We start from the raw sequence: 14,544 nt of genomic DNA, 5'->3' as shown, positions 1-14,544 counted from the left end.
ACTGGCGTGAGCAGTGCTCCCATCCCCAGCCCTCTGCTCCTCCTGGGGTGCACAGCACCTGCTCTGGGGGCTGCACTTATTGCATCTCTGCAAGGCACCAGCCCCAGGGCTGTGCTTATTGCACCCTCTGCAATGAACCAGCTCCAGGGCTGTGCTTATTGCACCTCTGCAATGAACCAGCCCCAGAGCTGTGCCTATTGCACCTCTGCAATGAACCAGCCCCAGGGCTGTGCTTATTGCACCTCTGCAATGAACCAGCCCCAGGGCTGTGCTTATTGCACCTCTGCAATGAACCAGCCCCAGAGCTGTGCCTATTGCACCTCTGCAATGAACCAGCCCCAGGGCTGTGCCTATTGCACCTCTGCAATGAACCAGCCCCAGGGCTGTGCTTATTGCACCTCTGCAATGAACCAGCCCCAGGGCTGTGCTTATTGCACCTCTGCAATGAACCAGCCCCAGAGCTGTGCCTATTGCACCTCTGCAATGAACCAGCCCCAGGGCTGTGCCTATTGCACCTCTGCAATGAACCAGCTCCAGGACTGTGCTTATTGCACCTCTGCAATGAACCAGCCCCAGGGCTGCACTTACTGCACCTCTGCAATGAACCAACCCCAGGGCTGTGCTTATTGCACCTCTGCAATGAACCAGCCCCAGAGCTGTGCTTATTGCACCTCTGCAATGAACCAGCTCCAGGACTGTGCTTATTGCACCTCTGCAATGAACCAGCTCCAGGGCTGTGCCTATTGCACCTCTGCAATGAACCAGCCCCAGGGCTGTGCTTACTGCACCTCTGCAATGAACCAGCCCCAGAGCTGTGCCTATTGCACCTCTGCAATGAACCAGCTCCAGGGCTGTGCTTATTGCACCTCTGCAATGAACCAGCCCCAGGGCTGTGCCTATTGCACCTCTGCAATGAACCAGCCCCAGGGCTGTGCTTATTGCACCCTCTGCAATGAACCAGCCCCAGAGCTGTGCTTACTGCACCTCTGCAATGAACCAGCCCCAGGGCTGTGCTTATTGCACCTCTGCAATGAACCAGCCCCAGGACTGTGCCTATTGCACCCTCTGCAAGGCTGAGGTAGCACTCCCACTGCTGGGGTGATGCAGGTTTGTGCCCGATGAGTGACTGGGAGGGAGAGCTCCAGGCTGATATTTTTCGCGCTCCACAAGTTACAGTAAAAATCTGTGGGGTTTCCTGGCGTGCAGTTTGTCACATGCCTTGCATGCATGTCTGACCAAGTGGGGTAATTTTGTCAAAATATTTTGCCATGGCTTTGCTTTTAACGAGGGCAAACTGACCTTGCTTTCTCCCCTCTCCAAACCACCCAAAGGAAGCTAGCCAAGAAGCAGAAGGAGACTCAGACCAGCACGCAGAGGGAGATGGGTCCTGTGGCTACTTCTGACAAGACCTCCACCAAACTCAGTGCTGTTCACAATGAAGAAGCTTTTTCTTCCAGCTGCCAAGATGTTAATGGATTCAGTAAGTTTAACTTGCTTGCAATGGATATGACCCCCCTGGAGAGCTCTGGGTTCTTAAAAGGACCTATTCCTTTGGGCACAGGGATGAGGGGCTAGGAATGGCAGTGATGGAGATCATTCCATAGAAATCTGGAATGTCTCTGATACTGCCCCTGGTTTAACTGGCAGACAGGTGGAGAGCATTCCTCTGGGTGCAGATCTACTGAGAATAATTTATAAAGTCTGTTCTAATAACTGCATCAGAATAAGAGGCACAGGTTTATTTGTTGTTTAGAAATACTTTTCCTTTGTGAGTAGAAGAGTCAAATCACTTAGCTGACTTGTCAGAGGAAATAGCATTTTCTGTATGAAATTGTGAAAGAAGGCCTGGTCTTCTGGCTAGAGAACTGGAATGGAAATTCAGCATTTCTTCCTTTGTCTGTGTCCTTGGTTTATTCTTCACACTGGTTCAGTAAAACTGGTCTTAGTTAACATTTGTAAACCACTCAGACCTCTGTAGCTAAAAGAGTTTTGTGGGTCAAGCAGCACCAAGTCCTACTTTAGCCTCACTAGATCCAGGTTGAGTGCATGGTGGATTGCATGGTGGATTTGTAAACTTTTTTTGTATTAAATAAATTTAAACTTAGACACTATGGGCATGTCACTCCTTCTTTTGACCCTCAGCATGTTAGTTTGGACAAGGCACAGCTCTGAAACTCAAGTGTGTACTAAAACTCCTGTCTTTATTAAGCATCTTTAGTGAAGGGTTTTTTCCCCTCATTTCTAAAATGGAAGTGCTCATGATACAAAATGTGGTTTATCCTTGAAACCTCCCCTTGTAATCTGAAATTGAGTGGGACAGGTTGAGTGAATTCTTCCTTTCCCTCTCTCTGCAGGTCATGTCAAATTCCATCTGCATGTGCTGCTACTGCCACTTTGTGTAACACACCTGTGAGATGGATAAATAGGTGTTTGGGGCAGCCAAGGATGGCAGGGAACGCTTTTCTCTGATATTAAATTGACTTCAGTCAAGATCTAACTTTCTCAGGTGCTGAGTAGCTCTATCCTAAGGAGGCAGCAAGAGTTCTGTGGGGTTCATATTTTTGAAAGCCAGGAGAGCAGCAGACATTGTTGTAGCAGCCACCCCAAAACAGCAAAGGCAGCTTGGCTGGAGAATGTGGGGAAATCAAGTGTTTAACACTTCCCTCAGAATATGGGTTTCTGAAAGTTGGGGGATTCTTTTTCCAGCCAGAAAATTAGAAAAGACACAAGCTTGAAATGTGACCTCATATTCCCACCCCCTTGTTATTTTGACAGACTAATTAAAACAGTTGAGTCATTTGCTTGAAATGGTAATTACAGAGAATATGAAGTATCAATTTTTGTAAAGAAACTTCACTCCTGGTTTTCAATTTCTTGAATCAGTTAGACCTTTACTTGTCTGACATCTCTGCAGATTTTATCACTGCCTTCCCCTATAACCTGAGTCAGTCATTGGCAGATTCTTTTTTTTCCCTCTATATCTATGAGAAAGAATTATCAATAAACCTCCATGATTTCTCCAAATTTTTTACTGCCAAGTCCAGGATGCTGAGGTATTTGAGGTAAGTTCTGTGCAGCAGTGTGCACATGCTGATACAGGAATTTTATGGGTAAAAGAATTCCTTGAAAAGAAAAATAAAATAAATTGCCTTAATAGAGTTTAATACTTGTGGTTTCTATACAGGCCTACTTTGGAATAACATAATAGGATTATTTCTTAACCTTCCTGCTAACTAATAGAGTTTTACAGGGTTTATCCACCAGAGCTGTTGAAATCAAATGTCTTAAACAGCAGTCAGATTCCTTCTTAAATTGCTTTTTTGCCTGCCAACAGTGAATAGCATTTTCAGCATCTGATGGCAGTCACCCTCTCCACCCTGCCCCTAGCTGTGGGAGCCTGAGCTGGCTCTATCAGGGATGTGCAAATGCCCCTCTCCTGTTGGAAGAAGAGCCCACCAAGGGAAGCAAAGTGTTTTCAGTGCCAGGATCACAAAATCAATCCAACAGAACAGGACAGTTTGCTAAGGAGGATCCTCAGTTACTGAATGACTTGCAGGCAGCTTTACCTGAGAATACAATGTCCTTGCAGGGCTTGTGTTCTTGCCTCCAGTTTTTACTTTCTGTCACAATGATTTTGATAATTTTCAGACAGAACAAAGTCAGTGAGTGCCTACAGAAGCTTTTCTTTTCCCATGCTCTTTCCAGCACCTCTCCACTGGTCTGCTCCTGGGTGAGTCCTGTCCATCCTGCTGCTGTTGCTTACCCTGCCTCCCTGCCCCATCACCACACAGCACTATTTTTTAAAACCAGTTAGATTTAAAAATCCCACTTTCAAGGGTGCTGCCTGATGCTCTGCACAGTGAGGGAGATAAAAATTAACAGCTGCTCTTCTTCTTATCAGCCCCTTGTTTTCTGTTGAGGCATCAAGACCTCAGGTCTTGCTGAAAGGAGGAAGAGAACTGGGCATTTATCTTTCCTGGCCTGAAGCAAACCCCTCATCCCTCTTTCCATTCTGCAGCATTAGTTGTTATCCTGGCAGGATTCTCACTGATACACACAGGTGTTGAAATTAAAGAGATTTTTTGGACTCGGCCTCTGCCACTCCACAGAATCAGAGAAGGTGTTTGGTGAAACCCAGATTGGTCTGTGGCTGTTCCAGCTTGTCTGCTTTTACTCAGGGATTATGAACAATCCCATTGGTTCATTTTCTCAAATACCTTGGGTTTTTTATGATAACAGTATGTCCTAACTGCATTGAGGGCAGTGGCTGAGCAGTTCCCAGGAGTGCAGGAGTGCTGGGAAGCAGCACAGTCATGTGTGGACATTGGCTCAGGGCAGGGATTTTATGAAACAAGATGGGAAATGGGAAACATTTGCCCCCCAGTGTCTGCACTGACCAGAAGGGTGTTCAGGGGGTTGTCACCCCTCAGAAACCACGGGCAGTTTGGCAGTGATGGGATCAGTGAGTGGATCAGCTCAGCAGGGATGCACTGAGATGTGCTCTGCACAAGGAGCTGCTCTTGTGGCTCTGCAGTGTCAGGTGCCCTGGACCAGCCTTGTCCAGGAGAGTTCCTGCCCTCAGCAGAGCCATCCTGACACCCTTGCAGGGGTTCTGGCAGCAGCTGTTTGTTTCTGAGGATTTGACCCATTCCAATGCAGCCAGTTTTGCTGGAGACTGATTCATTAAGGTGTGCTTTACCTGTGTGACATCTCCATTTGTGGGGAGACAGCCCTCCAGACCCCTTCAGGAGGGACCCTGATGAAGGAGTGGCTTTAATGCTTCAGGCAGAGCATTTTGGAAGTGAAGGAACTTTTGCAGTAGGAACCACTACCACAAGTTACCAAATCAGTGTGATTTCACTTATGAGAGCAAGAAGCTGAGAGGGAGGTGTAGGAAGTGGCACTCAGGGTTTAAAGGATCCATTTGTACCAAGAAACACAGAAATCCACACTTTTCCCCAATCCTCCATGATTTTGTGATCAGTGAGATGCAAAGGTCTTCACAAAAGACAAACACAGCAAGATGTAGTTCTTACTCCTGCCCCATAGATCATTTTCACTCTTAATTAGGTGACCTGATAAATGCAGTCTAAGGACTTGTAGGGTCATGGACATGAGGTGTTTCCTTAAGCAAAAAAAAATCTTAAAATAATTTTAAAATAAAAGGCAAAACCACATTTTATCAAAGGCACAAAAGGAAAATATACTCAATTCCCTTTTACTGGCTTCCATGGGATTTTTGTGGGGTTTGCTAGTTTAGGAAATATTATAAAAATTGAAGAATAATTTTCAGGATAGGAAGGAGCCTTCACCACTCTGCCTGACTGAAGGGATCTGTGTGGCCTCACGTGCCACTCCAGGGAGCACAAAGAGAATTTTTAATGAAGTCTTAATCTCTACCCTGATGTGAAATCCTCTCTGGACATGTTTCCTTTGATTACAGCCCCCAGTGCCTGTAAGAAATGCTAGTTAGAAAGCAGCTCTGTGTATACATCTCATTATACAACCTGACTGATTTCAGGAATAAGTTCTCCATAGTTTTAAGAAACTTCTCTTTTGTGTTTGTGGGGTTTGGGGGATTTTTGTTTTGGCTTAGTTTTTTGGTTTGTGTTTTCCTTTGTTTTGGTTTTGGGTTGGGTTTTTTTTCTCAGTTTTGGTTGTGTTTGTTTGGGTTTCTTTTCCCTCCTTTTTAATCTGAATCTAGAAGTCACATCCTTGTGTCACAAACACAGTTCATGCTATAAACCTCAGCTGGTGACACCTTTAATCAGACTCACTGACATGAGGTGTTTGCCTGGTAATTCATCCTCAGCAGCTCTGGAAAGGCAGCATGGCCCTGTGAGTTCTTTTATTTTTATTCTCCCTAATTCCAGAAAACCTCGAGTGCTGCCCCAAGCCCTGAGTGTTGCCTTGCCCTGTGACACTGGGCAAACCAACTGCTCTTTTTAGATCTTATTTTATGATATCTGAAACGTGGCCAGGTGCTAAGTGTGGTGAGAGAAGGGTCTGATTTGGGCTGACAAACTGCAGAGAAGTGCAAGAGCCCCCAATGCAGAGAAACTTTATGACTTAAGGCAGCTGGGGCAGAGCTCCAGCAGACAAAACCATGAGGAATTTGATTGTTTTAATGTGTTTCAAGTCATGTAGGTCTGAAAATATGGTGTGAGAATGCAGACTGAGAGTGAGTTCTAGATGATTATAAACTGCTCAGGAGGTAATTCTGACTTTATGGAACTCCCTAGACCAAACTTCTTTGGGTTTTCCCCACAGAATAACTTGAAATTTTTAAGCACTGTTTGCTCCATAGATACAAAAAATTGCTTCTGAAATTACTTTGATGTACACTGAGTTTTATCTACTTCTGTTGGGCTATGGAATAGTTTTTCCTGTGTTATCTGTTGTCATCTCTCTGATGTACTGAGATTTGTATTAGCTTGTTTCCCAACATTCTGAGGAGGAGATAAATAAATGCCTGTAACTCTGAGAGTGAATGCAGAGTGATAACAAAAGAATATGCCTTCAAAAATGATGGATTACCATGAGAATGTGCATGCTTGCTGTTGTAGGTATAAACCAGCCTCATAAATTTACTATCAAGACAAGAATCTGCCATGAAGATGTTGAGCCCTTCCTCCTTTCAAAAACAAAAAAAAAAAATTATTAATATGGAAATACTTGATTTTATTAATATGGAAATTTGTGGATTCTTGTCCAGAAAAAGCTAATTCTGTAATGGAAGAAGGCAAAGATGAAAGATTCTTGTCCTGTTGGAAGAACCCAGCTCACAAGGGAGGGGGTTATAGGATTTCCTATGAACAGTCCTGGGTTGAAGAACAAGTCCCTTGTAATCCTGTAATGTTTTAACACAAAAATTGCTACCCCACCTGTGTATTTTTGTGGTACATTGTGTTTGAGTAGGTTTATTTTACTGTCAATACTGATTCTCTGTAGTTTGTATTTTGGGGTCATTTTAGACAAATTTCCTCTTAGAGACAAACCCCTAAGTTTGCTCCTTTGGTTAAAAAAAAAGAACATTTAGAGTATAAACCTTTGAATGTAGCTCTGTGTGTATCCTGTTTAGGAACACATTGATTTACAGTAACTATAATCCTATATTTGGGGTCTGGAGTGCTTATATTAAAGAAAATCCATCATGATGACAATGTAATAAATGTAATATGCATGTTGAAATGAAAAATATAATTCATTTTGATAAGCCTTATATATCCCATATTACTGTGTTCTTTGAGGAACATTCTCCCTGTTCTCTTTCTCTCTCTTAATATATGTCTAAAGTCTTTTCCTTATGTCTTTCCTACCTAGCATCACCCTCTCCTTGTTCATTTTCTGTCCAAAGCAAAACCCTTCAGAGCAAATCTATGTTGAATTCCTACTACTCAGGTACTAGTGCCAGAATTTTCTTTCATTCCTAAATTTTCTTTGCTTTTGTACATTACCCAATATAACCTATAATAATAGACTGAGGCTTCTGAGTGTGAGACACAGCTAACCTTGTTTTCATTTTCTGTAACTCTTCTTTTCCTGTTGATCCCCTGTTGATTTCATTGATCCCTGTCGTGTGGGTGAACGGAATTCCATCTCAAAGTTTCATCAGACACCGTCCCATCGACCACACTGCTAGGTAAGAGCACAGGTATGGTGTGCTGGAGGGCAAACACACTCTCTGTGTCACAAAAACAACACTCTCAAGTGTTTGGCTTCCAAAATCAGAATTAATCCTGTGGTTGTGTGTTAATCAGCAAACTTCTGTTTTGTTATTGCTCTTAATTGCTGTCAAAGGAAAGAAAAATTCAACAATTAGGGTTTTGTAATTTTTTCAAGTATATGTTGTTTCTGTTCATCTGTGGGTACTGGTGGAGATTCAGGAAAGATGCAGCTTGCACTTGTCCCTGGATCTTCAGCAGTACCCACATTCATCAGTGAGATTTGGGGTCCTGGGCCCTGTTCCCCCACACTGCCTTGCCTTAGGCTTAGTTTAACTCCTGCAGGAGGTTGTGCCTGTGCAGCTGGCACAGAACCACAGAATAGCTGGGGCTGGAAGGGATCTTTAAAGGCTCTTTAGGCAAATCAATCCCCTGCCATGGGCAGGAACACTTTCCTACAGACCAGATTGCTCAGAGCCCCTCCAACCTGACCTGGAACATTTCCATGCATGGAGCATCTTCCTCCCCTCTGGGCAACCTGTGCCAGTGCCTCACCACCCTGTTTATATCAAGTTTATTCTTTGTATCTAGTCTATATTACCCTTTTTCTATTTAAAACCACCCTTTGTGATATGTGTGAGCTGTACCTGCCTCAGGGGTTCAAATTTAAGTGAGGATTTGCATGTCTGCAGTTTAGGGTAAAGTTGCATGTGTAAAGGTTGTTTGGAGAAATTCCTGGCTGGGCTTTGAGAAGTGGCTCCATCTGCTTCTGTGTATGCTGAGAGTTGAATGCTAAATCTTTCAGGCAGTCAGGTATGGGTTTGAGAGGATAACAGGCAGGTCCTGAGAGGCACAGGCTGTTCTGTGGCTGTAAAAGATATCAGAAATAAATTCTCCCCTGTGAGGGTGGGGAGCCCTGGCACAGGTGCCCAGAGCAGCTGTGGCTGCCCCTGGATCCCTGGCAGTGCCCAAGGCCAGGCTGGACAGGGCTGGGAGCAGCTGGGACAGTGGAAGGTGTCCCTGCCATGGCACTGGATGGCTCTGAGTTCCCTTCTCACCCAAACTACTCTGATTGATTTATGAATTCCTCCCCTATGGAGCAGAAAGATGATGTGTGGCTGATCAGAATCTAGCCAGGGTTTATCATTTTGGATTATCTACAATAAATGTTCCTTCCAGACACAACAATGTACCGTGGCTGCTTCAATCATCACTCAGAACATGTGCAAGGGCCACAGTTAGACCAGGAAGAAATGACAGCCAGTGGCTGTTCTTGGTTTGCAGCCTGGCACAGAGGCTTGGAGGGGCAGCCACAGCACACACATCAGTCCTGCTGCCTGCCAGAGCACTGATGGCAGGGAATGAGACCTCTGAATGGGGTGGGGAAGGAAAGGAGTCCATTCCCAGAAGGTTTGTTCTCATTTCCAGAGGCTCAGTGTCACCAAGAGAAAGCCTAAAGGCAGGTTTCTCTTGTGCCTGTGCTTTAGAAGCAAGGCCCTGAGCTGCAGTTTGATGGCAGATACCAAACTCTGTCTGGTGTTTGGCATCTGGGAAAAGGAAAACCTGGCCATTCTTTGGGGGAGCTGTGTTCCCCCTCTGCCCTGGTGGGTTAAGGTGTGAACTGCACTCTTGGTGCTCTGAAGCTCAAGGAGCAATGAGCAGGCTCCCTCTGTGCAAAGCAAAGGCCCCCAAAACTTTTAAACCCCCAAATTTTGCAGATGACAAAGATTAAATAGGAATTTAACCAGCCTTATGGTTATATATTCAAAACTATTTCAAATTTCTACTATTTCACTATTGCTAAGCACTGTGTCTGAGTGAGGATTGATATTCCTGTTTTACACATGGGAAGTTAAGTATAGAGCACTTTTAGGAGATGAATTAAGCAGAGTGGTCACTGTCCCAGTTCCACCTGAATTTAAGAGCCTGTGAAACAGCCCCTGATATTGGAGAAATTTTTATCTTGTCACTTGCAGACAAATGAAAGCCTTGGCATTCTCAGACAAATCCATCAGATGTTGGATGTTGCTGTATGAGCTAAATAAGTTTAATTTTTGATGTTTATTAATATTAATTCCCAGGGAAGAAAAACATGTCTTGAAAAGGGATCAGCCATCCCACTACCATTATCTGTACCTGCAATTCAGTATTGTTTGTTCCCATCTGTTATGCTTTCTGCTAATAAATGTTCTATATTTGCAGTGTTTCATGGCTCCCTAGGCTTGGCTGTGACATGTCAGATACAGGAGATTTGGGATTTGTCTCTATCCCAATTCCTGATTAACAATTTTTCATTAATGCATGTTTTTAGTGAAGTCATCTTCTCTTCCAGTTGTTGATAACTTTGGATTTTAAATGTTTTGCTCCAACATCTTCCCTAGAGAAGGGAATATCTAACACTAAAAAATAAATGAGGTAGATTTCCACTTGAAGATGAGATAGCACAATTTTAAGGATTACTTTTGGGGAAAGGATTTATGTCCAGTAGCTCTTGAAGATGTTCAGATGTCATCAGGGCAGTCTCTGCAGGGGAACCATCATGTCCTTCCCTTGCATCCCTTGGCATCTCCTGGCAGCAGGAAAGGACATTTAGCCTTGTTCTTATTCCAGCTGCTCATGAGGATGCTGACAAGAGTCAGTACCCAGAGAGGAGAGGGATTTTAGTGCCTTGCAGATGGGCAGAACAAGCAGAGAGAGCTCTCTGACACAAAGTCTCAGACAAAAAACGGGCTGTGCTTAGAAACACATAAAAATTTTCCATGGATTTCAGACTTCTGTAGCTTTTTTGCCCACCCCTAGTCAGTCTGCTGTACATCCCCAAGCTGGTTTGAACAGCTCAAAGATGTTAAGAAGCCAATGTTGCTGCTTTAGCAGGTGCCTCCATCACTTTTTAAATTGTCGGATGAATTATTTTTTTGCAAGGGATGCTCAAAAATTCCATGGCTTGACCTGCCTCGGTTGAATCAGAAGACTCCAGGCCAAGTCAGCTCTAATAAGGAGCTGTGGGAGAGTTTTTCCCAGAACTTTGCTGTGCTGAGGTTGGCCAGGAGCACCAAAGGTTCAGACCTTTGCAGGCTGGGCCTTGAATTTCTCTTGCATTTCTTCCTTCCTGCAGAAATGGAAAATTCTCTCTTCCAGTCTTTAGTGGCTTGCAGTTTCATGTGCTGCTTTGAAGTCTGCAGTTGTTTTCCAGATGTGGCTGAATTTCTCTGGAAGGGGGGTTCATCTGCAGCCTCTTTTCACCAAGGAGGCAAAGATTTGATTTGGTGAGATGCACACACATCCAAAGAGCTTCACAGTTACATTTGTACCAAATAATCCCAAATCATTGCCCACCTCACCAAAGCATCTCCTTTGCATCTTTAACAGGATTTTCTGCAATGCTACCTGATGAAGAAAATGTATATAATAGTTTTTATAAGATCAGAATAGCTTTATGTAAGAATACTCTTATAATATTAGAATACTCTAATATTCTTATTAGAATACCCTTATAGGATTAGAATACTCTTATGCTTGGTACTAACCAAGCAATTCTTACAAAGTTCTAGAATCTAGAAAAAAAACTACTTACTTTAAAGGAAAAAAAAAAGAACATGTGGCTTCTTCATGCAGTTGAAATGAAAGGGGCACCCTCTGTGCTCTGCCAAGCCTGCTGTCAGAAGGCTTTGTTAAGGAATGTGCCCTTTCAGAGCTCAGTTGATATCATTAGATAAATGATGTTTTGCCTTTGGTTTGCCATACCACTGTTGGTACTGTAGATAGAATATTAGTGCTAGGTATTCATCATGTAATAAAGCCTTGACACACACAAAAAAAGCAAATTATTTTTCATCTTGCACCATATCCCTGGTGAAAGGGGGGAGGTATTAGCCATGCTCTAGACACCCCCAGAAGATGTCAAAGAATGATAGCCTTTGCTCTAGTGTGGAGAGACTGGCTCTGTGTGTAATTAAATCTACCACAAACACCACTCAGAACATAATTTATTTTGTGCAAAGGGTGTCACATCGCATCTTATCACTTGCCAAGGCTAAGAGAATAAAAAATATAAGCAGATATGATAGCCCTGTCATTTCAGCCACAGGAGGAATTTGTGGCCATTAAAGCAGAAGTTTTGAGAGAAGCTTCTCCACATGTAGAAGATGACACATCAATGCACCTTTGCTTTTAGTTGTGAGAGGCATGGGTGAGCTTTCTGGTCAGGAGACACCACCACACTCTGTGCCCAGATATCCATTTCTCAGTCTGTGTCTACAAAACAAATGATCTCTGTAAAACCATCCAAAGCTTTACTCCCTGAAGCTGCTCTGGATGAGCAGGACCCTTCCCAGCAGCTTTACTGGGATGTTGCACAGGGCTCTGATCATGCAGAGCCACTTCCAGACTGGCAATCTAATCTCTCAGCTGCTCTTCATCTTGTCTGTGACATTTATGGAGAAGTTCATCAGTTTTGTCTGGGGAGGCAAACATATTTATTTGACTTGTCTGAATAGCACAAAAGTACAGAACAGAAGGTGGTGTAGGAACAGGCAAGCAATAATAACTCACTGTCAGGGGTGCTCAAATGGGGGAGGTTTCACTGAAGTGACCTCTGCTCCAGCCCCTGGACTATGTTACTTCTTGGCACAATAAGACCTCAGAGTTGCTTTCTGCAAGTTCATGATTATTTCACTCACAGAAAGCAGGCAGGGAGAATTTGTGAATATGTGAACTCAGCATTGTTACATTTGCTTATCTGCAGCTACACACTAAACACATGAACTGAGATACCTGAAGGGTTTCCCAATCAGCCAAGTTATCTAAGAGACAGGAATCACTCCTTTGCTGTCTTCTACAAAATTTCAGGGTGTTAGGTGAACTCTCAAGCTGGTCACAGAGGGGTTTGGGTTGGAAGGAATTTTAAAGCTGATCTCCTTCCACCCCCTGCCATGGGCAGGGACACCTTCCACTGTCCCAGGCTGCTCCAAGCCCTGTCCAACCTGGCCTTGGGCACTGCCAGGAATGAAATTTCCATGAAAATGCCAGCTTCCAGAATCAAAACATCTGAGTTGGCAAAGCACATCTTCATATGGGGAGTGAGAGTGGCACTGAGAAGGGTTAACAAACAAGCTGGCAACACACTTTGCTGTCCCAAGCTGCTGATATTAGAAACAATCCTGTCATAAACAGCATGTTCCCAGCCACATGCAGAATACCTGCCTTATTTGCAGCTGCACAAATAGAACTGTGGAAAATTGGAAATTGTTCTAGGAAGGAGCTGGAGCCCTGAGCATCCTGCCCTAATGAGACTTCAGAAGCTCTCAATTGATTTACTTTATCAAAGAGAAACTGAAGAAGTGATTTGATCAGTGCCTGCATGGGTCAGGATTTCAAATGCTCAGAGGGCTCTTTAATCTAACAGAAGGTATAATAAGATTCAGTGCCTGCAATCGAAGCTAAGCAAAATCAAATTGCAATTAAGAAATGTTTAGACAGCAAGGGTAATTAACCACTGCCACAATTTTGGGGGTCAGAATGGAATTACCAGCTCTTGAAATGCTTTAATTGGAATTATTTCTTGGAATAGTATTCCATCTTTGGAATGCAGTGAGATATGGTGGTGTATGTTCCTATCAAAAGCACGAGGACATATGACTGGGATAAATGTGTATGTGAAATATAATTTAAAAAAAACAAACCCTGATGCATGATCTTGTACATTTAGTGGTTTCTGAGTCTTATTTCCTGCAACTTTTCCATTAAAAAAAACTTCTATTTTCCTGTTTTGCTTTTCTCACCGAAAACTCTTCAAAGGCACACATGGTTTATAGGCACTGCCAAAAATTTAGTGAAAAGTCTTGGCCAATTTGCCCTGCAAAGTCATCCACATTTGCAGGGGACTGGGGACATGTTTGTGAGAAGCAGACAGAGAAAAGAGAGTGTGAAAAATTACTTTAACTTGGCTTTAGTGCAGCAATTAAAGCAGCAGCCTGACTTTGCTGGAATCTTTGTTGTCTTTCCCAGTAGTAATGGTGCCAGAAGGAGTGAGATGTGCATTATAGCTGCAAACAGAAGGAAAAGCAAAGCCTGTTTGCCAGCCCTCCAAAGGCTCTTTTGCTTGACTGTTCTAGTGAGAGATCAGTTCACTGCCACCTCCCCTCCCACCTGCATTTTGAATTGCTCACAAAATTGCTGCAAACACATCCTGAGAGGTGCCTGGCCCTGCTGAGCCCCTCATTACCTGTGCTTAGCTCCACACTCGTGGGGTGATTAGATGGAGAGGGAACAATGTGTTACCTGCATCAGGCTTTATTAGCAGAACATGGAAGTGTTAAGCTCAGCTCACACACAGCAATTTGTGTCCAGAAAAGCCTCTCTACGTTTTCTTTGGCCCAGATAAAATGCTGGGGGGGAGTGAGTGAGAGTCCAGAGCTGCTGCTGTTGTTGGGTTGGGATTTTTTGCAGGTAGCAGAGTTGCCATGCCTGATGGGTTTGTCACAGAGGGCTGGAGGAGGTGATGGCCCAGCTTCAGCTGTGTGTCCCAGGGTGGAGAGGAGGGTGACCCACACTGTGTGATGCTTTTCTTTAAGCAGAAACACCTGACTGGGTGAGGCACACAAACGGTGCTGCCACAGATCACACTCTGCATTCTTCCCTGTGAGGGTGGGAGGCCCTGGCACAGGTGCCCAGAGCAGCTGTGGCTGCCCCTGGATCCCTGGCAGTGCCCAAGGCCAGGCTGGACAGGGCTTGGAGCACCTGGGATACTGAAATGAGATGGTCCCTTCCAATCCCAAACCATTCTGTGCTTCAGCCACAAGAGCTGTTCCTACAATCTGTGGGATTTGCAGCAATTTTTATCCCATTGACCCAAGAGTCACTATGTGACCAGTTATCTCTA

The 14,544-nt window shown here is 44.1% G+C and overlaps 1 protein-coding gene across 3 annotated transcripts in view; it reads left to right on the top strand.

Moving 5' to 3' along the window:
- Window positions 1-14,544, top strand: part of PTPRT (protein tyrosine phosphatase receptor type T) — a 439,066-nt gene that overhangs the window by 376,609 nt on the left and 47,913 nt on the right. Inside the window, exons 18-20 of one of the 3 annotated variants that reach the window (XM_056507593.1) lie at window positions 1,332-1,480; window positions 7,324-7,401; window positions 7,607-7,642. In XM_056507593.1, the coding sequence (XP_056363568.1) occupies window positions 1,332-1,480; window positions 7,324-7,401; window positions 7,607-7,642 (263 nt within the window). The remainder of the gene's footprint in view (window positions 1-1,331; window positions 1,481-7,323; window positions 7,402-7,606; window positions 7,643-14,544) is intronic. The other 2 variants (XM_056507592.1, XM_056507591.1) reach the window with 2 other exon arrangements.

The sequence above is a fragment of the Oenanthe melanoleuca genome, chromosome 20 (genome assembly GCF_029582105.1).
Source record: "Oenanthe melanoleuca isolate GR-GAL-2019-014 chromosome 20, OMel1.0, whole genome shotgun sequence".
In the NCBI taxonomy this organism is placed as follows: domain Eukaryota; kingdom Metazoa; phylum Chordata; class Aves; order Passeriformes; family Muscicapidae; genus Oenanthe; species Oenanthe melanoleuca.
The sequence above is the reverse complement of the archived record's forward strand: the minus strand, read 5'-3'. Positions and strand labels throughout refer to the sequence as shown.